This window comes from Phasianus colchicus, chromosome 1 (genome assembly GCF_987193195.1).
Source record: "Phasianus colchicus chromosome 1, bPhaCol1.hap1.1, whole genome shotgun sequence".
Taxonomy (NCBI): Eukaryota; Metazoa; Chordata; class Aves; order Galliformes; family Phasianidae; genus Phasianus; species Phasianus colchicus.
In genome coordinates this window covers 94,647,265-94,674,523 of record NC_143436.1, presented here as the reverse complement: position 1 = coordinate 94,674,523, position 27,259 = coordinate 94,647,265, and the positions used below count along the sequence as shown (strand labels likewise).

The 27,259-nt window shown below is 39.3% G+C and overlaps 2 protein-coding genes and 1 long non-coding RNA gene across 8 annotated transcripts in view; 1 reads left to right on the top strand and 2 right to left on the bottom strand.

Annotated features, from left to right (window-relative positions):
- The window catches only part of LOC149919877 (uncharacterized), a 72,363-nt gene extending 67,268 nt beyond the window's left edge, over window positions 1-5,095 (bottom strand). For both annotated transcript variants that reach the window (XM_090134476.1, XM_090134477.1), the window contains exon 1: window positions 5,040-5,095. In XM_090134476.1, the coding sequence (XP_089990602.1) occupies window positions 5,040-5,078 (39 nt within the window). In that variant the 5' untranslated portion in view covers window positions 5,079-5,095. The remainder of the gene's footprint in view (window positions 1-5,039) is intronic.
- HTR1F (5-hydroxytryptamine receptor 1F) overlaps window positions 1-21,674 on the top strand; it is a 111,039-nt gene extending 89,365 nt beyond the window's left edge. For 2 of the 5 annotated variants that reach the window (XM_090134472.1, XM_090134474.1), the window contains 3 exons: window positions 14,757-14,848; window positions 17,014-17,146; window positions 20,536-21,674. In XM_090134472.1, the coding sequence (XP_089990598.1) occupies window positions 20,574-21,674 (1,101 nt within the window). In that variant the 5' untranslated portion in view covers window positions 14,757-14,848; window positions 17,014-17,146; window positions 20,536-20,573. Of the gene's footprint in view, window positions 1-14,756; window positions 14,892-17,013; window positions 17,147-20,535 lie in introns of those variants that run through there. The other 3 variants (XM_090134473.1, XM_031612682.2, XM_090134475.1) reach the window with 2 other exon arrangements.
- LOC149919876 (uncharacterized) lies at window positions 6,966-10,191 on the bottom strand. Its single transcript, XR_016463728.1, has 3 exons — window positions 10,127-10,191; window positions 9,511-9,800; window positions 6,966-7,874 (listed from the first exon to the last, which is right to left on the bottom strand). It is a non-coding gene; the product is annotated as an uncharacterized LOC149919876 (long non-coding RNA).
- Window positions 21,675-27,259: the final 5,585 nt, after the last annotated feature.

The window sequence follows — 27,259 nt, the reverse complement described above, 5'->3', positions numbered from 1 at the left end:
GCTCAGGCTTAGAAATATTGTACTGGCATGCTCTAAAACTTAACGTGTGTTGCAATGGACTTTGCTTCCAACGCTTCCTTCCCTCCCCCAACCACACTACATTGTCAGAAGAGCCCAGAGCAAAACTGTGCTTAGGAGAAACTGATAGTATTTCCTAGGTAAAATTTCTTTTTAGCCTTAATGAGGATGATTTTTCAAGATTCTTGAAGTTAGTACTTCTATACTGCAAGCAGGATCATGTATATGGAGATGGCATTTTGGTACTTGAGCTTACTTGGCTTGTTACTGAAAAGGTCATTTTAAAATAAGTTATTCCAAATATTTTCATTAGATACTTATTTGCCTAAACTGACTGCCTAAACCAGTAGTCTAGCAAATTAATTAAAAGAAAAAACTCCTTCAAGCCTGTAAAACATACTTGTTTAGCAAATTTATCTCTTCATTTGTACTTAAGGATAACTTGCACCATATATGCACACAAAGTCTTCCCAATAATTTCGCTTTCCCTATCATGTAACATTAGCTATAAGCTTATATTCATTACATTAATAAGATTGTCCATACTTTAATACTTTCCAACAAAAATTAATGCAATCAATCTGCCTCTCTAAAAACAGTTATATTTATTACAAAAATGCATTAAGCAAACATTTATTGTAGCATTTCTACTGCTTCATGCTGTAGCATTATGTTAATCAGTAGCTATCTTATATAAATGAGTTTTGTAGGATTCAAAATAGAACAAATAAGATAATGAAATAATTTGTATTCTATTAACAAATTAGTGTTAGTACTGCAGGAAAACCTTGCAGGAAAACTCACCCTCCACTGTAGCATGCCAGACAGGATTTAGGGGCCAGAAGAGTTGAAGATGATAAAGATCCTCTCTGGGCCTTAAATTCATCAGGGTTTCATAGAAAGTGAATACAAGATTGACCCTCTTCTTGTGTAGTTATACATCACCCACTTAATTACTCGCTCACTATGACAGCCAGCTCCAAGATTACATAAAAAAAACCTAGGCAGTTCAAGGGAGATTCAAATAAGGAACCATTCTTAGGTGCAGCGGGAAGGGCAGAGATGTTTCTGGGTGCATAAGTCCTAGAAATCCCTCACAAACCATTTTTAAATGTAGAGTAACTATATAGTAACTACCAAAATTTCCCTACCTATACACAACGTCATCACTGCAATGGAGGAGCTTGAAAACATGGTACAGTATTTGAGGGACTTATTAACAGGACAAATGTATTCAAGCTATTACTTGAAAAATGAGAAGTCTTTTGCCTGTCAGGATTATCAAACCTGACAACATGCAGTAAATACTATGCGTCTTCTATTAAAACAATGCTTCCTGCTAATTTAACAGTTACACCTTTAAATCCCAATCTCTAAGCCAAAGAAATAAGCCAAAATTACAGCAATTTGTCAGACAACATTTTGAGATTGTTCAACAGCGTACAAAAAACAGCACTAATGTGATGATGAGAAAGGTGAAAGTTTGGTCTTTTCTAAGCAGATGTTTTTCCAACAATTCCCTTTCTAGTGGGAAAATAGTATTATAATCTTGAATCTGCAAAGAAGAATCTTTAAACCAGTCAAATGGACAGTTCATGCAGAGAAAGTTATGAAATATTTCTGCATGAATTAAGTATAAATTTACAGAAACCTGATCTAATACATTTTACACTTTTTTAAGAAAATAAGTATAGCTGAAGTGAAAATACCAAGAAGCCAGTCTAGCTGCATATGATACCAAAAAACTAACTTCCTATGATTAATTAAAAAAAAAGAACAAACAAATCTACTTCAAATAAATACAGTACAAATTAAGCAATACAATCCTATGAAACCTATTGCAAGCACCAGCAAGTTAAATAAGTTAACTTGTAAAAAGAGAGGGAAAGACACAGTGTACAAGCTTCTCATTATTGAGCCTGCACCAGTGCCAGGCAGAACTGCCTGTTTTAAAATAATGGTCCAAAGGATCTTCTCCAAGATATCCATGTGTCACTTAGGAGGGAAGATGCGAAAATTATTTAAAGTAACTTCTAAGAGTATCAGTACTGGAAAACCAAATCTATATTGGGAGGATAACACTGAGCCCAACACATCATAGAATCAGACCCAGCTCATGTCCAGAAGATGTTAATAATAGACTGTTACACATACAGTCTCTCATTTTTCAAGTTAATAGACATACATACAGTGTTTGCATCTATGTGTACCTCAAAGTTGCAGACAAGGAGCAAACACCTCATAGTTAAAGTTTCTGCCACAAAATTATAGAATGGCCTGGGTTGAAAAGTACCTCAAAGATCATCCAGTTTCAACCCCCCTGCCATGGGCAGGGTTGCCAACCACTAGACCAGGCTGCCCAGAGCAACATCTCCCTGGTCTCCCTAGTGATCCCCTGTACTCACACATCTTCTGCAGTTTCCTTTGAGAAAGATTTCCAGAGGAAATTAATTAAAATGCTGAGACTTTTCATTTAGGGTACTTTCTAATTAAGCTACCAATATTTAAAGCTTCTGACTTCTGAGACTCATTGTTCCTTGCACAGGATGAGGAGAGAGTAACAATTCATAGTCTTTGTAGAGACAAATTAAAAAATCTAGCTGCTTGCAGTTTCATTTCCTTGAAATTAGAAATGCTCGTGTAGTTTAAAAGAAGTAAATCACTATACTTTGCTATGTTAGACAGCGGCCCTCAGCACATTCCACTGTCCATGGCATGTTTTAAAAAGATGTACTCAAGCATATAAATCCTTTGAGATTTTAATTACAGTGATGTAGACTCACTAGAAGTTCTTTAGTTCCATATACTGGGGCACTGCATCGCATCTAAGGTTTTCATATTCTCACATGATAAACTGGTTAATACAAAAAGGATAAAAGCCAAATGGTACTACATACCATTTTCTAATTAGAAGACAGAATTAGATTTTTAATGTCAAAAGGATTACAGGAAAGCACCTACCTAATAAGCAAAGAGTTAACATGGACTGAATGAGATGCAGACTTAGATAATGATCTGCCTGTCTGCCTGTCCATGAGTTCCCTTTTACAAGGATGAAAGGGTAGATGGTGAACACCTATGGGATAAATTCCCTAGGGTAAATGGCCCAACATTAACACTACAAATTTGCCTGTAAACTTGTTGTGATTAGGTAGCTTGTCATGAGAAACACTCCAGGCATGCCCTTGCTTTGCATTGGAGAAGCATTGCAAATGTGATATCCCCATAGCTTTTTAGGCAGTTCTACAACCTCCTTGGACCACTGTGTAACACTACTGTAGAAGTGATAAACGTTCTGTTTGGAAAATTCTCTGCTAACTTCTTATTATTGGTGTACTCTGATCAGGATTCATTTCCTTTAGCCACAGAAGTCCACACTGCAGATTCCTATATCTGTATTAAGATTCATAGGCTCCATTTATTACTAGTCAGGAAAAATAAGCACCTTCAGACATGATTCATCTGACCAAAATGAAGCAGCTACTTTAGGATAAGAGTAACTGTACCCTAGAGGAGCCTGTTTCTCACTGTGTAGGGCAACAGTTCCGAGTTAGATAGCTGCATTAAGCAAAATCAACTCTGCCATTTGTATTTTAAAGCATTTTTCCCCAGCATTCCCTCCCCATTTCAACAACAGGGAACTGAAATCTTACACAATTACAAGGGGAAATTTTAAGTGATAGTATGTTAGAGAATTTACTCTCAAAAGATTTGTTCTAATTTTAAGAGCAGTTCCCAACAGAAGGAAATCACCAATTTGCTCTAATTAATGTGGTTGAACACGTGTACTAAAGTGATCTCCCTCTATTCTCCACCCTCACGTTCAATAACTTGACAGAATACTTCATGCTCTTAGGTGCCTATTTTAATTTGAAACACTCTCTGAATAGCACTTGCAGCTAATTGATTTGTTTTAATTTACTTTCAGTCTGCTATCTAATATTCCAGCTTGGTGCTTTTAAAATTCTGAATGCCTCAGAAGGTCCTTCTGTAAGAAAATCTTCTCTGAGCTTCTCTAAGGGGCTTTTAAGTCACAGTCCACGGACAAAGACGCAATGGGAGGATACGCATCTCCAGCCATGCTAGAGGTGCACAAGGCAGCTCTCATTCCCACTCATTTCCTGACTAAAAATAAAATCCTTTTGACTAGCAGAAACAAGGAGACACAGTGCTAATCAGTGATTTCCCCTTTGAGATTTATAACACGGGTGACTGCTAAGGCCATTTATCTCAAGCTCCGAAATGGTCATTTCCAGACAGGAACATAAGGTGGTCACTGGGAGTTAGCTGACTTTCCCAGTCCCAAATCCATCCTACAAACACAACCCCAGCTATGTTATTTCATCCAGTCACTCAAGCAAGGTACCATTGTATTAGAATAAAAGTTAAACAGACATTTCTCCTGTACCAAAAGCTTAAGTCTAGGGATAGGCTTCTTTGACAAGGGGAATAAGTAAATAAATAAAAAGCCAGATTCTGGTTACTTTAATCCTCCACCCACCCTCTACCAAAATAGACAGGCTTACTAAGTGTCAAATACAGAGATAGACTTCAGCCTTAGAAAGGAAGCCACCAATGTTAACAGTGCTTTTAGACAGCCTACCAACTACTTTTGCTTCACCAGCTTCACACGCATAGTTTGCTTGCTGAGACTTTACTTACAATAAGAACAACATCAGATCCCTTCAGGGCTCACCTGCAAACATCTGGTATGGATAACCTTCCCAGAACAACACTGATGAGGTCTCATCTCATACTGGACAACACTCTCAGACACACGCTTTGATTTTTGGGAAGTACTTTCTGGAATCAGGAGTTGGATTTGATCCTTATGGGTCCAGACTAGAATATTCTATGATTCTACATCTACATAGCCATCTCAAATGGAGAAAGGACAGACTTCCTAGCAAAGCGCAGGTGTAACACAATGGAAAGCACAAGACAGCAAAGCAGCAAGGTCCCAAACCACAGCAAGTGAGGACCTGCAGTAGGCACAGAATTAAGAGAACGAAACTGTTTACCTTCAGAAGACCTATGAGTTCCTCAGGTAGGCAGGTCATCTACAGATGACCTCCCCTCCACTGCCAACTCTTAAATGAGGTCTAGGAAGAGCTGGATCCTGATTCCACCCCTTCCTGTCACTCAGCTGCATTGCTTGCACCTGAGGCCCCCTGGGTTGGCCCTGCCTTCCCACAAGGTGCTCAGTCACTGTTTCAAGTCGTGACTTAGCATTTCCACTACAACAGGGTAACTTGACAAGGAGGAGAACTTGATCCTTCAAAGCAGATTTTTTTCAGCAACACATTTGTTTCTGGAAAATTAGTTTTCTTAGTAGAAATGATAAGAATTAGAAAGAACTCTTACAAAAAGTATCCTTCATGGGTACATCCTTGGGTTATGTCTTTTTATGAAAAAAGACTTTCAACCCATATCTTTGCACCAAGGACCTTCTTCTGTCTCTTTACTATTAAAGAACTCAAGTAGTACTTTCTCAAAAAAATTTTCCTATTTGCTCAAGAAATCCAAATAAGAGCTAACAGGGACAGCTGTAACATTTCAGCACATTTAGGCTGGGCTTCTACCTTGTGCTTCAGAAGCACTGTGGGGAAAAAAAAAGAAAAAAAGAAAAATTTTCTACCTGGGAGATGCATCAGGAATGATTTGCTGCTGAGTTTTCTGCTGCAGAGTTAATGGACAGTGCTCATCGCTAAGACTCCTTGAAGGCTGTACAGCAATTGGCAAGAGTGAGTCAGTTACATTTCCTGTACCTATTGGTATGCATGGGGATAGAGAGCCAGATGGGAGCATTTGGTCAAATTGCATGGAAAGACACCCTAAAAACTGTATGAAACAGAATTTTGAGGTCTTGTCTTGCCCATACAGACAGAGAGGGACCCGGAATTACAAATGCAGCAGTAGAGAAAAAAACAACTACTTAGTTTACCTAGAGCAATCATTTTGTACACTGCTTTTAAATTAAAGCAAAAGACAAAAAACTTGGCTTTAACTTCACCAGCTTCTGGCAGGGGGTTGGGAGGGTGAAATTTCAGCTTCTTAATTGCTAATATTATAAAAAATCTGAAAAGTTACTCTAAAAAAAAATAATAATCCAAAATATCATGTGCTATTGATAATCCAGATGATCAAACGCATAGGAAATCTGGATAACTGAACGTGTACATGTGTGATTTTTCTATTGCCACTCACTATTATTACTACCGCAATTCTATGCACTGAAAGAAGGGCTACACCCCTTGTATAGAAAAGGTTCATTTCATTAACGCCATATCCAGAAGTGGGAAAATTGCAGTAGTGCCTAGAGAAACAGAGGTATCATTAAGACTGAATATACAATCAAACAGAAGTATAGCTCCTGACACAGTGTTTGCAATACAGCAGATGAGGGAAATGCTATTAAATGACAGTTCTGCTAAATCTCTTCAATTTGAGATACTTAAGTATAACTTATTTCCCGAGAGCAAGGTTGATACTCAATTGCTCTAAATAATTAACCAACACTAAATGTCCTTTAAAAATATGCAGAAAGTCAATTGGGTGTTGAAAGTCTCTCAAGAAATTGGTGGAAGAGGTTCTTTATCCTGTTTCATGGAGTCTGAGACACTTTTATGAGCTTTACTCTGGCCATAAAGAGAGCTTTAGGAGAAATAAGCAGTTGATTCTATGCCTTTTGGCTGAAGTTAATAAATATACGCAGTCTTGGTTGTCTTTTCAAAAAACTTGCCTATACATGACTACAGCAATAGCACTAGAAGCTTCTTCATAGGTAAAACATAATTTTTAAGCCACACAAAACTAGGTCCATGAGGAGGTATTTGGATTCCTCAGGCCCTACCAACCGAATAATTAATTCTCCAGTGTCTGGAGCATACATGTAGGAATATAAATATCACAATCGAAGAGGACATAGGATCTGAATGTGTCTTTAATGTTATGATCAAATGGTCTTAAAGGGCAGTAGATTCTTAAATGAAAAGCAAATTCTTGAAACAGCAAGAATGCCGCGGACTGACATTTTTACTACAGTCAGAAGTTCCTGTGCTCATCAGTCTCTTCTTTTGATAAATGATCCAAATATTGCTTCTCCCAGGAGCCCCAGGCAACATTTGTGACAACCTTAAATGCAGTTACTTTTAAGTCTATCTGCTCCGATACTACACATCAAAATGCTCAATAGAACAGCTTAAGCTTTTCAAGGGCAATTGCCTCTTATGTAAAAACAGTGAAAGGTGTGTCACAGAACTGCTTTTAAATCACAAGTGCAGCAATCATGATCCACAGTAAATTGAGAATATTAAAGAGATATATTCCTGTATGCAAGTCATCATAATTTTTACCACTATTTTTAGTATGAATCTGCAATGCAGCCAATACATGCAGATGAAGAAGCCTGAAAAAAAATAATTGCTATTACTATTATTCTTACACAGTGAAAGTGAAACATTTAGTCGCAGTCAAAAAAACTAATGCTTCAGTTCCAGACTGGAAAATAGCTATCGTGCTATGGAATTGAGCAAATAACAAGGCCCCTGCCACCGATTTCCTAAATAGATACCTCTTCTCAACAATTACACCGCAGATTTTGTTAGCACAATACATTCAGTGACACAGCTGAGCTTCCTTCTAAGGCATACTTCTTACCCACACAAAAATTCAAGAGAGCACACTCTCAGTAGATGAATAAAAGGTCACAAGTACCTCTTCTCTGCTCTTACATGTCAGCAAAAGGAAAATCTCCAAGACGTCAACCCCTTGTACTTTGAAGGCTGGTCAATACCCTTCTCCTAGATATTCTGCAATAACTGTCACAGCAGCAAAAGATATCTAATGCCATTTTGCTGGGGGGAGAAAAAAAAAAAAAAAAAAAGTGAACAGCAGTGCATTATTAAGAAACAATCAGTTATTTCCTTAACAACTTTTAAGGCTAACAGACCCTAACCCCTGGTTTAGCATGTGTTCAGCCAGGCAGGGGAAAACATGTCTGATACTGTCCACAGCACAGGGCAAGATACCTCAGCTGGAATGCATTTATTTTACTGGGTGGAAGAAAATCTCTGGGGAAGAAGGGCTTAGGAACATTTAACTAATTCTCAAAATGTCTGCTATATCTGAGGAACAAAATCTCTTTGCTACAACAGATTTAGCTGTCCCACCAGGAGGGGATGAGAGGAGAAAACAGAAGGATATCAGTTGCTTTCCTGAATGAGTGCTGCTAATAGCAATCCCCTGAGTCTCCAGCTATTCACCTCAGGTTTGTCACAGAGCACAAAACTTGTAATAATCACTCATCTTTTCAAGGTTATCTAAAACAATGTGTAAGCTTTTGTCTGTGCTAACATCTTTAAACTCTGAGCATCCTTCTGAGGGTCGTTAATGACATTCCACACCACAACAGCTGAGAAACCTCTGATGAAATTAAATGGCTCCAATTGAACTGGTCCACAGTCAGATCAGAAACAGAAAAACTACAGTCTATAACAAGTTATATGAAGAAGGTACTTTCCAGCCTAAGCATATTTTATTCCTTACTTCAATAATTCAACTCAAGGACTGTTAGAAAGCTGAAAGTTTTCAGTATAGCTGTGTTTGGTGCGTTCTTTTTACATATAGAGAAAATTAAGTCATTTGTCCCAGATCTCCTGGCCTTTTTGCAGCCCTGGAGTAACAGAAGGGACCCTGTGTGACACTGCCCTGCCCCAACACATAACTGGGAACTTTCTAAAATAATTTTGGCACAGATACCAACTTATAATTGAATAACAGTCTCCAGCATTTAACCCAACCTACCCGATCTATTTCTCAAGCCTAAAGAGGCACACTTTGCCACAGTGCTCTGAAGCAGGTGGAGGCAAGTCAGGAAAAGGGACAGACTGGTATAGAGTCTTCTAGAGAAGGGATCTGGGGGAATAGATGACTATGCCATACCTACAGGATAGTTGCAATAAAACCATAGCATGAGACTATTGCAACATGACTACGTTGGGTGACATATAACATCCAACCATCAGGAAAGCCTACATCTGGAAGAGAGTTGCAAGCACAGAGGAAGACATAGTATAGACAAGTTGTTCTCCCCAAAAGAATCATGCAATCACTTGAATTGGAAGGTAGTCCAACTCCCCTGTAATGAACAGAGACATCTACAGCTCCATCAGGGTGCTCAGAACCCTGTCCTGCTTGACCTTGGATATCTCTGGGACATCCACCACTTCTATGGGCAATTTGTGCCAGTACCTCACTATTCTTATCATAAAAAACTTCTTTATATCTAATCTAATTCTCCCCCTTTTTAGTTTGAAACTATTTCCCCTTGTCCCATTACAACAGACTCTTCCTCCTCTTTAGATACTGAAATGCCACTCTCTGGTCTCCCTGGAGTCTTCTTTTTTCCAGGCTGAACAGCCTCAGCTCTCTGTTCTCATAGCAAAGGAGTTCTCATCCATTGGATCATTTTTGTTGCCAGAAATGACTTACATTCTGTCCAGACTGAAGTGCATCTCCATCCTGACATTGTTCCATGATGATAAATACATCCCCTGTATTTATGAAATCTCTGCTAAGGAGAAGCCATAAAGTGCTGTTGGAAAGGGGCTATTCAAGGACGTGGCATCAGCTCTTGGTTTTTTTCCCCCTAGTTAATTTTCTGTGCTGCCAATGGAAAGCTATTAACAAATCCACTGCTCTTGCTGGATATTGCTGTAGAAGCAAAGCATCATATGCATGAAGAACATACTTCATTCTTGGCACCCAGCTTCAGGACTACTCTGTACAGGAAAAAAAACAATTATCTTTTAATAACCACTGAAGTCAGAAGCCAGCATATATGCAACAGATACTACAAAAATAGACCATGTCAGGTACCCATTTATCTAAATTAAAAGTTTTATCCATTTCAGTATAATAAGAACATAAACCTACTGATGCCATTAAGTGTACCTGAAGCACATCTTACAGCAACACTTTTCATCATAAGGTTAATCTAATGATCCTGTACTATATTTGATGGCTATTTTATTTTTCCTGCTCAGGTTTGGTTTTGTTTTGCTTCTTACTAGAGTGTTCTGCATTTACTTTCCATGTCATGTCTTACCCACAGCTGAGATATATGAGAAGTCTTGACGTTTAAAGGTCTGTAACATCTTTTCCACTGCTAGCTAAAAAATAAAAATAAAAAATGGGAGAGCAAGTTCAGAGCACTTTTCCTTTCTGTGATATAACTTTTCATAGTTTGTGGGCATTTTTAATTACAATTTAAGTTTAGGCTAATTGATTCATAGATGGTTATATTTATGAGGTTTTCATCCATGCAGTGTTATATGCTTTGTAGTGAATTTAGAGTACTGACAGTCAACATTGTAGATAAATCAGGTTGTACTAGAGTACTTAAAAATAAGAGTAATATTAATAAAATAATCCAATCCAGAAGACTCAAAGATTTTTGGACAATTTTAGCTGCATTGACCTAAATTAGCTACATGAATACGCCTTCTAATGAAGAAAAAAAATTATCAGAAACAGAGAGAACAAATTGACTAGAATAAATTACTTGCAGAAAGAAAATACTGTGATTACATGCTTGGCCTAATGCAATCCATCTGAATTACCAGAAGGAATAATAGATGTTGCAGTAGAGGTGAAGCACCAATAAACCCAGGAACTGCAGCTAATGCTGCTGGAACTTCTCATCCTCAAAAACTGGAGTCAAAACCTAGAGAACAGAAAGGGCTTCAAACTAAAGACAACATATTTGATTTCTTCAGATACTGGCAAATAAATCAATTTTCTATTCCAACTACCACAGCAAATTAAGCAGGCAAAAGCTTATTGATGTGCCTTGCTAGATTGTCCAAGAACTTTTTTATGATGCCTTCATACCATATGTATATATATGTATATCATGTACATAACGTACAGACACGTGTGTGTGTGTGTTTGTGTGTGTGTATACCCCAAACTTAGGAATGTAAACATATCTCGAAGGTGCTTTGATAGAGATGGCTGCTCCGTATAAAATTAGACTGTCATCAAGTAGCAATCTGGCTATCTCTCCACAGGCTTGCTAGTTTTATTTGAAGCCATAGATATTTTGGTCAATTGATCTGAAGACACTTTCTAGATACAGCTCTAGCTGTATCTTTTTAAAACAGCTTCTAAATCTTGGGAGTCTGCAGGGAAAGATTTGATATGACCTAGCTACATCCCAAAAATTTAGAATGAAGACATGGAGGTAAAAGGATCCCAGAATGTAATGCCAATATTTAGTGACAAAAAAGGGGAAACACTGAAATTAGAAAAAAGAGCAAAGAAGTACACAGACATGAGGACTTGCCTGAATCTGTTCACTGCTTCTTTCCAGAAGAGTTAACGTTAAAATATTCTTCAGCTTCAGAGAATAAAGAGTCACGTTAAACATAAGAAAACATGATTTGCAATAACTTCTTAAAAGACACAACATTGAAATGATATGCAAAAAACAGGATGCAATATCTACATGCATAAGGGCATGCAATGTGAAACACTACATTTTTAATTACTTGCCAACAGTGTGATACTGATAAAAGCTTTTTTCCTTAAATTTCAACAGCTTCAAAGAGTAAAGCCAAAGATGAATTTCAGCAGAGAGATTCAATGTTATAATTTGATCTTTTTCAGTCTCCTGAAAGAAAAACAGTTCAGCTTGCTATAGCTCATAGTTAAATCCAACAACTTCCCAGTGCAAGAGGTCAACTCTAAGCACGCCAGGGAAAGGAATTCAGCATTTGCAGAAGTGCAAAGCACAAAGATGCTCTGCTATGTAACAAAGAAGCGTTCACCTTTGATTTTTCCAGGCTTCTTCTAGTCTTTGAAGACTGGGATATTAACCATTTTGCAACTGTCCTTTACTAATGCTTTTTAACCATGTTATTTTGTGAAAGCTTACTTTCTTTTTCTCCCTCTCTCCCTCTCTCTCTCCCTCTCCCAAATTCCAGAGACCAAAAAAAGCATACCATTGCTGAGGTTTTCAAGCTCTCCTAAAGCAACTCAGAGCATTAATGCACTTTCTATGGATTTGGGCAACTAGGGGAAAACAGTTTGATGCTTCTGTTCATCGTCAAATTAACATCACTTGTTCTCATCTGATCCAAAAAATACGTATTTTTTTTAAAAAAAAAGTGCTATAAAACACCTTTTAACAAACAAACCTTGTGAAATGTTTTGAAATATATTGCAAGTGCACACCAATATTGCAAATAAATATCCTTATCACATAAAAAGGCAAATTTCACTTTTGTAGCATATAGCTTAAGGAGAAAAGAGATGCTAAAATTCTTGCTCTTTTATGTTAATATTATAATCTAAATCTAAAAGATAACTTTGCTCAACTATCTTTTGAAGTTACACATTTTTTCCTTGCATAGAAAACAATGTGCTGCAGTGCTGACTAGAAGCACCCCTAGCATAAAGTAGTACCTAAATTTATCTACAGTACTGAAGATTTTCATAATCACAAAGTTATGTTTTCAAAGATCTTAGAAAAGCAATATCAGTTGATTCTGAAGTGGGGGGGGAGGAGAGGGGTAGGGAGAATAACAGGCTTTGAAACTTTGTTTGGAAACAATTTCTTATCAATAAAGCACTTAAGGTTCTGAAATGGTAATCCTAAAAAGTTCTGGGGGTCGATTGAAGCTGGATAATCTTGTTAAACAAGGGCTGTCTGTACTGAATTCTTGGGACAACAATAACGCCATTTTTCATAATTAATTCTGATTCATCTGCTTTAATTTTAAGCAGCCATTCATAGTCATCTGTGCTGTTTGTCAAGTGTCACAGCTTCATCAGAATTATGCAAAGGAAAGAGCTGTGTGTGACAGCCCATTATTTGCCTATCAAGAATGAATACAAGTTCACAAAGTGTTAGGGAGCTTAAGACCTCATTCAGCAATGGAAGTGTCTGCAGCAGGAGACTCGACACATCCAGAAAGCTTCCTGGGGAAGCTAAATCTGCATTCCGAATTAGGAGTTTGGACATATTTTAACACTATCCTGCTGCTATTAGCTTTCTTGAAAGTGTTATAGCCCTGAGGATAGGCTCAAAGCCAAAGTCTCCCAGGAATTCTTTAACAAGCCATGATACCACTGGCCGTGAAGACAGACATTGCCTAACAGAAGTGGCACAGCAAGCTCTGCCCCAAGAGCCACAGACCAGCTCCAGAGCTCCTCCGGCCTGGGCACAGCACTGGGCTACTTTGTCTGCATTCCTGCCTGCCCTCCCCACTCAGCAGATCTGCTCTCTGTCAAGGCAACATGCCAGCTTGCTCAAAAGTCCTAAATGCAAGCTTCCATGGTATTGCATGGATGAGTTACTTGGCATCCTCACTCTTGTGAGAAGTCACTGTATCTGCATATATTCAGTGTGACTGAACAGCACTGTGGGACATACATGCATGCAAGTAGTAAGCAGCAGGTGCTACCCCCTTCAGATTCTTCCCCTCAGCTTCCCCATCAGATTTCCCCTCACTGCTCCCTCATCCCCCTAGCTCTCCTGTTCACAGTTCTCATTTTATGCAGGCTGACCCAAGGCTGACATTTTAAACGGAGGTACTTCTAACAGTGAGCATGCTGTAATGCAATAATGACATTAAGTAAAGGGAAAGACATGCTTGACAGCTGCAGGTTATTTGGAAGCTGTAAAAAGTAAGAAAGCACTGCTACATCATGTGGTTTTGAGTCCACCATGTGTCAGTGTGTGCACAGTGATTCAGCCTGCCTGCCTTTGTGACACTTTAGTTACTTCTGAAATGAAAACCCATGGGCATGATCCCAGGTTGAGATTTTATCTGACATCTATACTTTCTTCACAAATATCTCAGATGCACTTCACAAGACTTCTTCAGTCTTCCACGTAAAGAGCTAAAGAGCTCCACCTTTGGTCTCAAAGTTCACTTTTTCCACACTAAACTTCAGCGTAACAGTTTCAAGGAAGATTAGTGCATTATGTACCTTAGTAGGGCTACCCTCCACTTGCTGCTTCCCAGCGTGTCAACATTTTGGGCTGGACACAGTCTCTTGTGCCGTTCCCCATTGCATATTCTCCTTCGCACAGTGGTGGCAGCGTCCTCTAAATGAAGCTTCCCAAAGCATCTCTTATAGAAAGGTTTCAACACATCCTGTCTGTTTTTCTGGAAGCATGCAGACCCCTCTACTCCTGTTCTTTTCCAGGGAGACTGGTAAAACATACTTTAAATTCCACTTCTACTTTGAGACTTTTACATTTGCTCCCATTTCCCAAGCCATCAATTTAAGGATTGATTCTATTTGTTTTACTTAAAATACCTCTCAGCCAGAACTCCATGTGCACCACTCAGAGGAAATAGTCCAAATTGTATCAGTTTATCCTGGTAAAGAGGATATTAGAGAACTGCTGCTCAGCACAAACCCAGCACACACTTTGCTGAGTGATAGGCCTATTCAATCACAAATGGGTAACAAAGCCTAGGGAAAGACCTTCGATCTTGAGATTATTAGATAAGAACCAGAATAGAGATGACATTGTAACAAGAAGTATGAGGCAAAATACTGGGAAGTATGCACTCAGATAGGAAAGACAGATGGAAAGGCAGATGGAAAGACAAAAAATATAGGCAAAGGGCAGAGATAAGATTGCAGATTATGTGAATATTGGCATCTCTCCAAACTGAAGGAATTAACCACAGATTCCTAATGTTCTTTTTGCTGTGCAGAATCCCTGCTGCAGAGGATAACACCAACCTGTCATGTTCACTCCTCTTCCACCAAACTCTTCTGAGGCCAGTTCTTCTTGAGAGCTGTCTTGGTGAGCACACAGCAGAAAAACAAATGTACTGTTGCTGGCCCAGGTTTGAAAATGATATTTTCTTATTTTCCAACTTGAAATAGAGATCTGTTCCAGATATATTTGAAGATAGGTTGTATTATTACTGTCCTGGAGTAAATAAGGCAGTTTCTTCCGGCACAATAAAAGCTTTCAAAGTTTTTATAATAAAAAACATGCTAGATAAAGACAACTTCTCTACCACTACTGGAAAAGGCTGACATAACATGTTATAGAATCAAAAACTCCTGTGAGCTACAAGTGACTAATCTCACTAATTGAATTAGGACCAACATCCAAGGAAGCAAGACAAAAGGTGCACACATTATCCAAGCCAGGTAACATAGGAGGCACTCCAACAAAATGCTTATTAACCAAAGTGCACCATTATTATTATTATTTAATAAAAGCACAAGATTATTGCCAGATTTTTCAGTTTGACAGGCCTTTAGTAGACCTTTTTCCTCAAAGTTGAAGCCCTTCTCATAATAGACTTTCAGATGTAGGCGTATCGATTAGAAAGGTTTTTTACTTACAGCTGTGCCTGCCTGTGTTTTCAGAGGGCTGTCAAAGAACACTTGGCCCTTAAGCATACGGATGAGTGGGAAGTGGGAGAAACAAGGCTGCATTTTATCACCATTCAAAGGAAGTAATGCTAGCTTTAGACCTCTTTGCTCCAACACAGCTTTATCATTCCTGCAGATTTCAAGTCCTTATCCAAAGGGCAGTGATTTGAAACATACACAAAGCAATTCTGTACTTTCACTTTGTGGTATAAATTTAGTTGATAAACACGAAAGCAAGTCACTCCTGCACAGTACAAAATTAGCTGTACAAATTGCAGACAGAGATGGGTGAATAATCACTTTGATTCATTGTCAAAGCAAACAGAAATTAAAAAAAAAAAAACTCAAAACTTGAAACAAAATTAAAAAATACTTGCAATACTTGCTTTTTCTTTCTCTTCTAGCTCTATGGTAGGAAAAGTTTTTAAACATCCTTTCCTAAGACAGAAAATTTTTGGTTAAAAAGAAGATTTCAGACTGTAAAATGTAAACTAAATTAAAGATCTGGAGGGTCCAAGCTTAGATCCTGGCCACCCACCCAAGGGGATATGTACTTCTATGGATGGGGTGCCGATCACATGTACACAGGAGTTGATCTGTGCAGAGATACTGCAGAGACCGTTCCACTCACACAGGGGGATGGGATGCCAATGCACAACTTTGTTTCTCATAGACATTTATTCACACAGCACCCACAGGCACTGTTTTCCAGGACAACTACACCCAGACCACTATCCTGAGAGGTCTGAACTGTGGATTCAGATCAGCCTCAAACTGGAGGGGGAACTGAGTTTTGTGATCCAATGAAGTACAGAGATGAAGCACTGCCATCTCCCCTGGGAATATTGAGAATGTCTGAACGTTTCCCTTTCTCCAGCCAAAATGTTCAAATTCAAAACAGGTTCACTGTCCATCTACCCAACAATTGAAGCTGCATTTGGGAGGCAGGCTTACTGTTTTATATAAGCAATCCTGTCACACTGTGAACTGTGCCATTCTTGCTGCTCCTCCTTCCTTCCTCTCAGAGTGCTGGCTAGGGGACTGTCTTCCCCTTCTTCTTCCCTTCCCCATCCCTCTCAGTTAGATTAAAACAGATGGCAGAGGGACACAAAATAAAGAGCAAACACAGATGAGTGACTAATTCTCCAAAAGGAGCCAAGAAAAAAAAAAACACACAGCAACAAACCTTCAACTTCATCACTAGAAGCACCAGCAAGGAATGCATAATTACTTTCTGAACATCATTCTTCCATATAAGTAAATGCAGAGGTTGCTACAGACTTGATGACAGTAAGTGGGGAAGGTATCCCCTGAGCAGGGTTGACAAGCAGCAATGGAATACGCTGCAACCCAACAGATCTAAGCAGAGAACATGGCAAAAGAAGAGAGGAGAGCATCACAGACTAACCCCCCCACAATGCAGCAGCCCTGTTCCCCATACAGGTTTTACTGTACTCATTTACCAGGTGAAAGACAGCTCTGGTGGTACCTCTGCAGGAACTACCCCTGGAACAGAACTCCCCTGATCCCCTGTTATCTGGGTTTATCACACTCAGGACTGAAGTATCTGGTGTTTTGCAGGCTGGAAAACACAGAGTGTCTAGTAATGCTGGCGGAGTAGCACAGGAAGAACCACAGCCTTCTGCAAGGAGACGTGCCAAAGGAACCATACCCAGCATGCTGCAATTCATGTGGCCTCAGGAGAAACATGAAGGTGAGTTTCTCCCCTCACCAGGGAGGTGAGGACAGGAGCTATTTCTGCACTTGACTCTGCCTCTTTGCCAGAGGTTAACAACTTCACGCTGCTTCTCACAATACTCTAACAGTACCCAGCATCACAAGGCAAGTTCTCCTTTCCTGGCAGCATGAGCGATCCCTCTGATTCTGCATTTCAGCTGCTTCAGAGGAAGTAGAACCTTCCTCCTCTCGATTTTGCTCTAAGTGCAACACCATGGCAGTAGAGACATCTGAGGTGATAACTTTCTGGGCTAAGCCTGTCAGAGTTTGACATTTTAACCATTTGGAACTATTTCTGTTGGCTGAAAGAATTTGAAGCACTGTCCAAAAATTAAAAGCAAGCATCATCTTTATAGCACCCGACTGAAAACATACTGCAGTGTATCATTTTACCAACACAGGGACTTTTAGATTGGTAACACAGCTAAGAAAAGCAGGTTTACTACGCAACTTCTGTGCTTTGCATTCAAGGCACAGAAATGGACCTATTTATTTATTTATTTATTTATTTATTTTATCCTTCTGTAACAAATCAAAGTCTCTGTGTTCAGGCAATAAATGGATTTGTGCATTTCTAAGCTGGAAGCACGTACTCTCTAGGACTCTGAAATTTGTTTCCTTCATGTGTTATATTGATATTCATGGCATGCTTCAAAGCATATCTATTTGCCCAGGCTTCTCCTGAGAGGGTGCTTGTTAGGCAGAATTCTGTATTATCTTCAGTTGTTATTAGCTCAATTGATTTATCTGTAATTTTGCAGTAATTTATGGTATGTGTTTCTAGAAATAGGTCTGTTGTGACCTTCTGTGATAAATGACTTCAGTTAACAGAGACTTGAACTGCAAAACCTAAACATCTTATGAGTTACTCCTCCACCCCCAGTACATTTCAGATTCAGAATGTGCTCAGTCCCATGGAGTCATGTTCCTTGCTCTGCCCACACTGAATGCCCCAGGCATCTGCTGGGATTCTAAAGGTCCTAACACTCCACATAGGAAAAGGGCATACTTCCAGATGGCTACCATTACAGAGCAGGTTACATCCTGTAAACAGAAGAGCCTGGCACAAATATCTATAAAACAGCAGCAATGAATACTTGGGTGACAGTCTTCAATTCTGCTGAGGGTCCATGCTATCAGCCTGAATGAAATCAGAACACACTCGATGACAATCTGAAAATGACAGAGAAAACCACATGGCAAGTAAGAGCACTGCTGTCACTGCACTTACAAAGAGCCTCCAAATCTTTACACTACTAAGGAAACCTACTTATTCCTACACACCATTTCTGTGAACACACTATTTTCTTTACTCTGTATTATCAGACTGAATAATCTTTCAAAAACTATTAATCAGCTTTCATTATAAATTCCATTCTAAATTGCTTTTTGCTTGCTTGCAATTATGAACTAATATTTAAAGAACCAGAAATTTATAAGGTAATTAACAGTAATGAGTAACTGTTCTGAAATATGATCAACTGCTGGATATCAACAGAAGACTTAGTTTTTCCCAACAACAACAAACCTTTTTTTTTTTTAAAAAAAAGCAAGAAGATGGAGTTTTTTTTTAGCAGAGGTTGAACATTCACTAGATAATACTATATCTGCCTATTCCTTCACTGGAAGGCAGCTATCTACGGACAAAAATATCTGCAACCTAGCAATTACTGCGAATTCAGAAGGTTTTAAGGTGACACTGACATGACAAAAGATATATTTTTATGCATGTGATGTATATTTCAAGTTCAGAAAGAGGGGCATGGAGAGAGAAAGAGAGCACGCGCATGCTGTAATCAGCTCATGCACAGGGCAAGATTCTGCTCAGTGTTTGTACATAACACAAAATAAAATGTATTGCCTGTCCTTGTCCTTCCATACAGTTAAGAGTTGGGGTCAAGCAGTGATAAAAACCTTTGTAAGTAGCCCAGTAGCACATTAAGCATTGCCCTGGTTAGAATATCAAACAAAATTTGTCCAAGAAACTAAAGGCTATTTACAATATATGAGTTTTTTTAAAGCCATTTCAGCACAATACAAAAAGGCTGTAGTTATGCTAATGAGGCCCATTTTTCCTGGGTGGAAAAAAAAAAAAAGTCACCTATTTAATTTTTCTCTTCTTGTAGCACCCAGTGCAACAGAAACACAACTCATTTACTATAGTCCAGAACTGGACAGAGAAAACTCCACCAAGGGGTTCGTCCAGTAGAGCTTCCATGCACAAGAAATGGTACACCAGAACTCACAAGAGGATGAAACCCAACTTGATCTTCTTCCTGTGAGTTACAAGTTCTGGTCCAAAAAAGTTAGGAGCTCCTACTTCAGTTTCTACTACAGAGCGCTCAGAAATCCTTTTTGATGAGAACATAGGGTGAAACAGCACATTCCCAGAACATAACCTGGAGTTCATTTTATCAGTATTTCCCTGCCTTTAACTTCCTGCAGAGCCGTACAGGGGCTGTACTATTTCCATAGAGATGGCCACTACAGGAACAGCCAGCATTCAAGTTCTGGGCAGTTTACTATGGCAGCAGCCACAGAAAAGCAAAACCAGAGGAAAAGTAATGACATTCTCAGGTGTCTAATTAACATATATTTCAGTTTGACAATAAGTCATCCATCTGAAGCTTGAAGACATATTCAGCTGTTGCTGTTTAATTTTAGAGCTGCACAAGAAAATAGAAATTTTCAACACATAATTGTTCCATTTCCTACTTGTACGACAATTTTTCACTTTTCTGTTTCCTCTTGAAAACAATGTCCCAAGTGAAAGAGTCCATGCTTCTCTATACAAGCAAGGAGTCACATACTGATAGGAAAAACCTAATTTATATATAGAGAATTATTTCACTAACTTTCTGTGAATTAAGGTTTTCAATGGTATTTACACTGCTCAGCAGTGTAGACAGCATTAGCCTAGAAGCAACATTAGTACTTACCTTAGGATGAGATTGCCCATGTTTAATCAGTTTCAAGAACCCACTACAATTCATTTGGAGTAAGCAATTACCAGGAGGTCTGGCTCTGCACCATGGGGGCTGCACTGATGTCAATGTCTTGCTTTAGGGACAGACATGGTTGTCCCCTTCAGTGATTTACATCACCCTACAGGGCAGTGCCATCTCAGGACCACTGCATTCTTTTCTCCCCTGTCTTTCAAACATGACCTTCACTTCAGCATGACCAAGGACAAAGAAAAGGCAGAGCATCCCACACAGCAGCAGCCAAGAACATCACTGTCTGGAGCCAAAATCATTTCAAACAATAAGTTTGAGTTTCCTGAAAGCTTGGAGCCTATAGTCTTTTAAGATGACAAATTTAAGATTCTCTGCAAACTGAAGATGCATGTTTTTACTTTTTCAACAGGTAACTTCTACTGGTAAAGATCACCTTTAAGAGGGACCATGGATTTAATAAATTCAACAGAACAAAACAGTACATCAGAAGAACTATTCAAGTGGGTGACATCCAAGATTCTCATTTCCATTACCCTGTCTGTGCTTGCGCTAATGACAACGGCCATCAATTCTCTGGTGATGACTGCAATAATTGTGACAAGAAAACTCCACCACCCTGCCAACTATTTGATCTGCTCTCTTGCAGTGACTGATTTCCTTGTGGCAGTCCTAGTGATGCCCTTCAGCATTGTCTACATTGTAAAGGAAACTTGGATCATGGGGCAAGTAGTGTGTGACATTTGGCTGAGTGTGGACATTACATGTTGCACGTGTTCCATCTTGCATCTCTCTGCCATTGCTTTGGATCGTTACAGAGCAATCACAGATGCTGTGGAATACGCACGGAAAAGGACACCAAAGCATGCTGGTATCATGATTGCAGTGGTATGGATCATATCCATTTTTATCTCCATGCCGCCTTTGTTTTGGCGGCACCAGACAACCAGCAGGGACGATGAATGCATCATCAAACATGACCACATTGTTTCCACTATTTACTCTACATTTGGCGCCTTCTACATCCCCCTGGCCTTGATTCTGATCCTTTATTACAAGATATACAAGGCAGCAAAGACCTTTCACAGAAGAAGTGTCAGCAGGATAGTCAGGGAAGAGGTAAATGGACAAGTCCTTTTGGACACAGGTGAGAGAAGCACCAAATTGACTTCAATGCCCAGCACAATGGAGAAAACATCAGATCCACTGGTGGACTGTGATAAAATCAACGTCAGCATACGAAGCCCCAGATCTGAATCTAAGCATGAGAAGTCTTGGAAAAAACAGAGAATCTCTAGTACAAGAGAGCGAAAGGCAGCAACTACTCTGGGTCTGATCCTGGGGGCTTTTGTGATCTGCTGGCTCCCTTTTTTTGTAAAAGAAGTAGTTGTGAACACCTGTGAAAGATGTCACATTTCAGAAGACATGTCTAATTTCCTAGCATGGCTGGGATACATTAATTCCCTGATTAACCCTCTAATCTACACAATCTTTAACGAAGATTTCAAGAAAGCTTTCCAGAAGCTTGTGCGGTGTAGGCAATATCTTTAAGAGCTTTTGTTCATATAAGCAAAACATGCTCATTGCTTTTTTTAACATGTATAAATTTATATAACTGAGAACACATTTGTTGTATTTAAGGAAAAGCACCAAGACTCTGCATTCACATTATGACTCTTTTATATAAGTAGCACTGGGAGCACAAATTGCCCAAGTTTTAAAGAGATGGATCTTCCAGGATCAGTTTTGCTCTGAAGAAAGAGGTAGCATATATTCATTGAGGCCCTGACCGTGCTGGCATTTGCAGAGCTGCTTAGTTTGAAGCATATAGGTATTACATAAAATATGAAGGAAATATACACTCTTGAAGTAGATAAAAGAAACAAATTTTAAAAAGAAGAAAAAAAAAAAAAGCAACCCTAAGTGACTGATGAAGTTTTAAGTAAACGACAAACAGATATTGGTCCCTACTATCAGTAAAATGGAAAATACAGCTTCACAGGCCTGCAGCACAGAGCCAAGCTATTTTGAACAAAGGGTGCCAGCCTTAAATATTCCTAACATCATACTATACTGACGAGCTGTGTTCTGCTCCAGCCCTGCCCTCTCCCAGGACATTCATGTGTTATGCCCTTGCAATGCCCCAGTAGTAGGCAAGACACTTTCACAGCTCAGTAGTTCATAGTGAGCCAATATTATGTGCCCTCTGCCATTGCACACTCAAGACACACATGGCCATAGCCCCAAGGGAATGGTATGGTAGTCAGTATACCTCCAGTGATTAGGATCTCAAAGCCTGGTGCTCTGGGACTCCATTTCAGTAGGATCTATGGTAAAAATCTGCTGGTTGTCCTTCTATTGTTTTTAGAAACATGAGATAATCCCTGCTCATGACCTCATCTCTATCTCACACGCCTGTCCAGGCACAATCCCTCTATATTTTTGAGTACCAAACTTATCCACTCAGTTTGTGCCAGGGCCCACATATCATTGCTGATGGTGGCTGGCTTACTGAGGTTTGGTTTAGAGCCACCAAATGAAGTTCCAGCTCAGCACATGCTCCTCCAGCCCCAGAAGCAGGATGTCCCCCACATCTTTTCTCAACTGTGCCTCAAGCACTAAGGTTGTGCACCTTCTTCCCAGTCATATTAGGAAGCAGATTCCAACCACAGTTTAGGCAGCGTGGGTCTTTAGAAAAACCTCTGTAGCCCTTCTCCAGAAAGGGCAGGGAAGTGCTCTCAGAGTACACACCTGGGAAGGGATCCCATAGGATGCTAATTGGAGGAATACCTCCAAAACCCCACTTCTCCCAAAGCATCTGGCACTGGTCCCAAGTCCCAGAAAAGCTGAAAAGACCTCGTATGCACTCCAGCTTGTGTTTTTCCCCCAAGATACAAGCTGCCACAACAGCTGTCAGAGGTGTTTCATGAAAGATGATGAGGTTTGAGACCTGAGAAATTGAACTAATTTGTTTCTGTCACTTGAAATTTACTGTATTCTGCTTTGACATCAAGATCCAAATGAGATATTATTCACAAGTACCAGAAACCATGCGTTTGTTTTACTGTTGATTTTAACCCCTCTAGGAAGCTAGTGGAAAGCTTACTTGTCACATCATGTAGCTCTAGTGCAGCAAAGCACAGCTAAATTTTGAAGGCACTAGGATGCGGCAGCATGTAATTTGGCTTGTATGCCGCATAAAGTAATGCATTTGATAACTCTGCTGTCAGAGTACAGCTGCAGCAGCCCCTGTGACCTCAGCGATGGCTATATTATGCTGAAAGAAAATAACTGTGTTCAGGATCAGCTGTGCTCTGCTGTCTCCAGAAAGTCACAGAACTCAGCTTCATCAAAGGATTACCAGATTAGCAGAAGGCCGCAAGGAAAACCACAGTGAAACGTTTAAGTTTGAAGAACTGTTTCCCTTGTTTTTTTAAGTACTAACTCTGGATATTTAAAGCCAAGGCTTCCTCTTCCCCTGCTCTTCCCTATAAATCTGCTGGAGGGCAGAGTGTACTATTTTTCCTCTTACAAGCAAGATGTTTGACAATGTCTTGTGAAAGCAAATTGGAAGAAAAAACAAGGATTGCTTTTGAGGAGAAAAGGTACTGAAGATACTCATAATAGATAAGGCTCAGAGAATAGAATAGTATGTAGATAAATAGAAAATAGCTCTCACTTATGCGCTATCAACAATACCATACTCTGAAACTAAGCTGCTAAATATTTCTCAAAATGCAGGGTGGGTTTTTTTTGTAACCTTCTCACTGAGCTCTATGCACTCATCCTCCAAAAGTGGTGGAAGATGCAACTACAAGAAACCTAAGCAAGCAAGCAGGTAGTTATCTCATTAAAAGCACTTACAGATTGTGGACTATCATTTCTTGGTGTCTGAAACTTCCATGGTGACAAACACTCCATTACACATCCCCACACAGTACCGTTTCTTTAGCATCTATCTGTGCATGTGACGTGCTAAGAAAACCTCTAATTTTCTCTTTCAAGATGCATAATGGCTAAGTTTTCTGCTGGATCAGTTTTCCCTTCCCCACAAGATACACAGCCACCAACTGGAGCTTAGCACTGAATTAAAAAAGCAAGAGAAAGACCACAAGATTTTATGCACTGGAACTAAGACTTATTTTTTACAATTAGCTCTTTACCCTGTAGGAGTTCAGTCCTCCAAACAGAAAAAGAAAAAAAAAAAAAAAAAAAAAAAAAAAAAAGTCTGTTTTCTTAACTGTTTCTCAGAAGAGAACATAATTATTGGAGGAAAGGGTTTTCCATCTACTTCTGCTTTGGACAAAGCTCCCTGGACCCCTATCGCTGCAGCAGCTGCCCTCCCAGTTGCTGCTAACTGCCCAACTGCCCGTCCATTTAGATTGCTTCAAACACTTGGAGAACTGGATTTGGAGCAGCTGACCTACTCCCACTTCATCTTTCACAGAGGATGATTCCAGAAGTAGCTATGAATGCTACATCCAATTCAGGTAGACATTTTTACTAACAGTAAGTTAAGTACACCTCATTTTTCTGTGCTTAGTCCTTCTCCTTCGCTCCCTACCAATTGCTGTCCTTTCCTCTTGAGGATAGCACATTCCTACAGAAGGACTGGGGTATTAATACACTTTTGTTTTCATGACGCAGTCACACTTGTTAATGCATGACTGTACCACCCAGAAACACCCACCTCATCCAAATGCGCTTTTGGCAATCACTGCCTTCAGCTGGTGTCTAATTGTTCTTAGCATTAGGGAGGTGCACAGAAATAAGTATCTGCCAAATTATTTTCTCCAGTAGTTACAAACTCAGCACATTACTTCCAGGCAAGCACACTTTCCTACTTGGCCTTTGTATTTCAGATTCCTTTGCAGAAGGGAAACAGAAAATCACTCCTGTGAGCTACAGAAAAGGGAGGGCTTTTTAGAGCTCTGAAGATCAAAGAAAAAAAAGGCTGCAGGAAAAGCATGAAGAAACTCTTGTAGCAGACCTGTAAAGACTGAGCATAAATCTAATGCTTGCAAGCATTTCAGAACCACAAGAAGTGAGTTTTACCTGCTGTTTTCTTCCCTATTCCTCTTCTGAAAAGTGCTGCTACACTACAGGGACAGTACTATCAATATCAGAACTATTAAAAATACCAGCAATATGTTGCTATCCCCTCCCCTGCACAATCCTGAAATGTATTAAGGAGAATTTTTCTTTAGGATTTTCTATTTGTCTTCTGAGGAGCCTAATTTCTAGTTTGTTGTTGTTTCTCTCCTCAACCAAGAAGAATAAACCTTTAAAATAAAAATAAACATTTCTATGACCTAGGGTTTCCGGATACATTCAGTAAATAAATAAATAAGTAAATAGATCAAAGCTTTGGTGATACAGAAGATAAAGACTACATAGTACAGAACAGGCAGAAGTCAGCAGCATTGGCATAAACAGTCGAATTTACCAATTCAATCTGACACAGCCCTTCAAGTATCAAAACCCTCTCACAGCAGACAGCAATGACTGAAAGAAACCTTATATCCTCAGGAAATTGCTGAACTCTGAATTTTCTAAAATCCACTTGTTTACTTCATGTTGAGTTGTTGACTTGGTTGAGGCAGAGTAAAAAGGCAAGGAAAGTGTTTACTGAACACTTCTATTTTTTATACACTAGTAGTTCAAGTCAGTGGTATCCACTCTTCAAGTTACATGTTTATTTGAACTTTAGTTTTGTAGGTATAAATTCTTGTGTAACAGACAAACAGCACTAAGACAGTTAACATCCCTTTCCATTTTAAAATGAGAAAGATCCTACAAATGCACAATACTTTCTCTTGCTAAATTAAATCTTTTCCTGTTCTCCCCATACACCCATTGATTTGAATTTCAGAGCAGTATATTATAGCTTGTGTTTAAAAGACAAAAAACAAATTTAATGCCACACAAAGTGCTAACTACAAAGGTGAAGCTAGAAAAGTGATTAATTTCCTTGCTTTCAGTTTGGATCATGAGGGGTAGTAGACATTTAATGCAATAGCTAGCTCTCTGCTGGCAGTACTCCAAGATGCAAAAGCTGTGTCTAATTTGTATGACAGCAAGCGTCTGCTAAGCAACTCACTTTTGGCTAAGCCCAGTTTTCTGCATTTCGCAGTACAAAGCTGCATAAAATGATCCAGAGCCATGAAATAAGAAATCACTCTGTTTGCACACCTACCTTTTCTAAAACGATAGTCACTGGGAGATAACTCTTCCACAAACACATACCATTAACCAGAAGGGGCAAAGCTGTGTCTTTATCCACAACAAAAACAACCAAAAGCTTTCACCTGTGCTTCCTTTTTGGGAGATAGCCAAAAAGCCTGACAAGACTGAGGACCAGGTGGGCTCAACGCAGACCAGCACTGCTGCCCCACCACATGCAAAATGAGGTCTCTTCAAGAAGAATGCCACCAATAACAAGCTTACTCAGCACTGGCTAGTAACAAAAAAAAAGAACAGTCCAGTATTTGGCCTGTCTTCCCTTGCTAGGGAAGTCCAGCTTGGTTTTAATAGCCTTTTCAGACAGCTGATCAGTTCCTGCCGCTTATTTTCTGTCCTAACTTAGTTGGACTCTATCAGCTGTCCTGGCACAATTTGTAAGACAGTGCTGAATCAATCCTGATCAGTACAGGGCTTGCATGCCCTCTAATCATAAAGCTCCTCTCTCATGGTCAGGTTTCAACTTGGGTAAATGCAAAAAGATAGGAATTTAAGGTAATAAAAATTCAAGGCAAGGATTTGGTGTGGATTTTTCTTCCGCAACTACTTTGACAGCAAGTAAACTGAACTCAAACTAGTGAAACTAGTGTTCCAAACAAGTGACGTATATATAACAAGTAAGCATGACCTTAATTTTCACAGACATGAGTTATGTTACCATTAGACTGTTTCTAACCTCATTTATTGTCAGTCTTTTTTGTTAATTTCGTCAGTTTTTACCAACTTATTTTCAATGTGCAGAAGAAATATTAATTAACTACTTATCTGCAGTAAATAGGTAGGTCTTTTCACAGTTTTACAGGTAGAAAAGCAGAAGTCAAGGGAAGTAGGCATTCAGCAGTTTTCACTTGGTGAAGCCTGAGACTGCCAAAGATTTCCAGTCTACTGCTAGAATC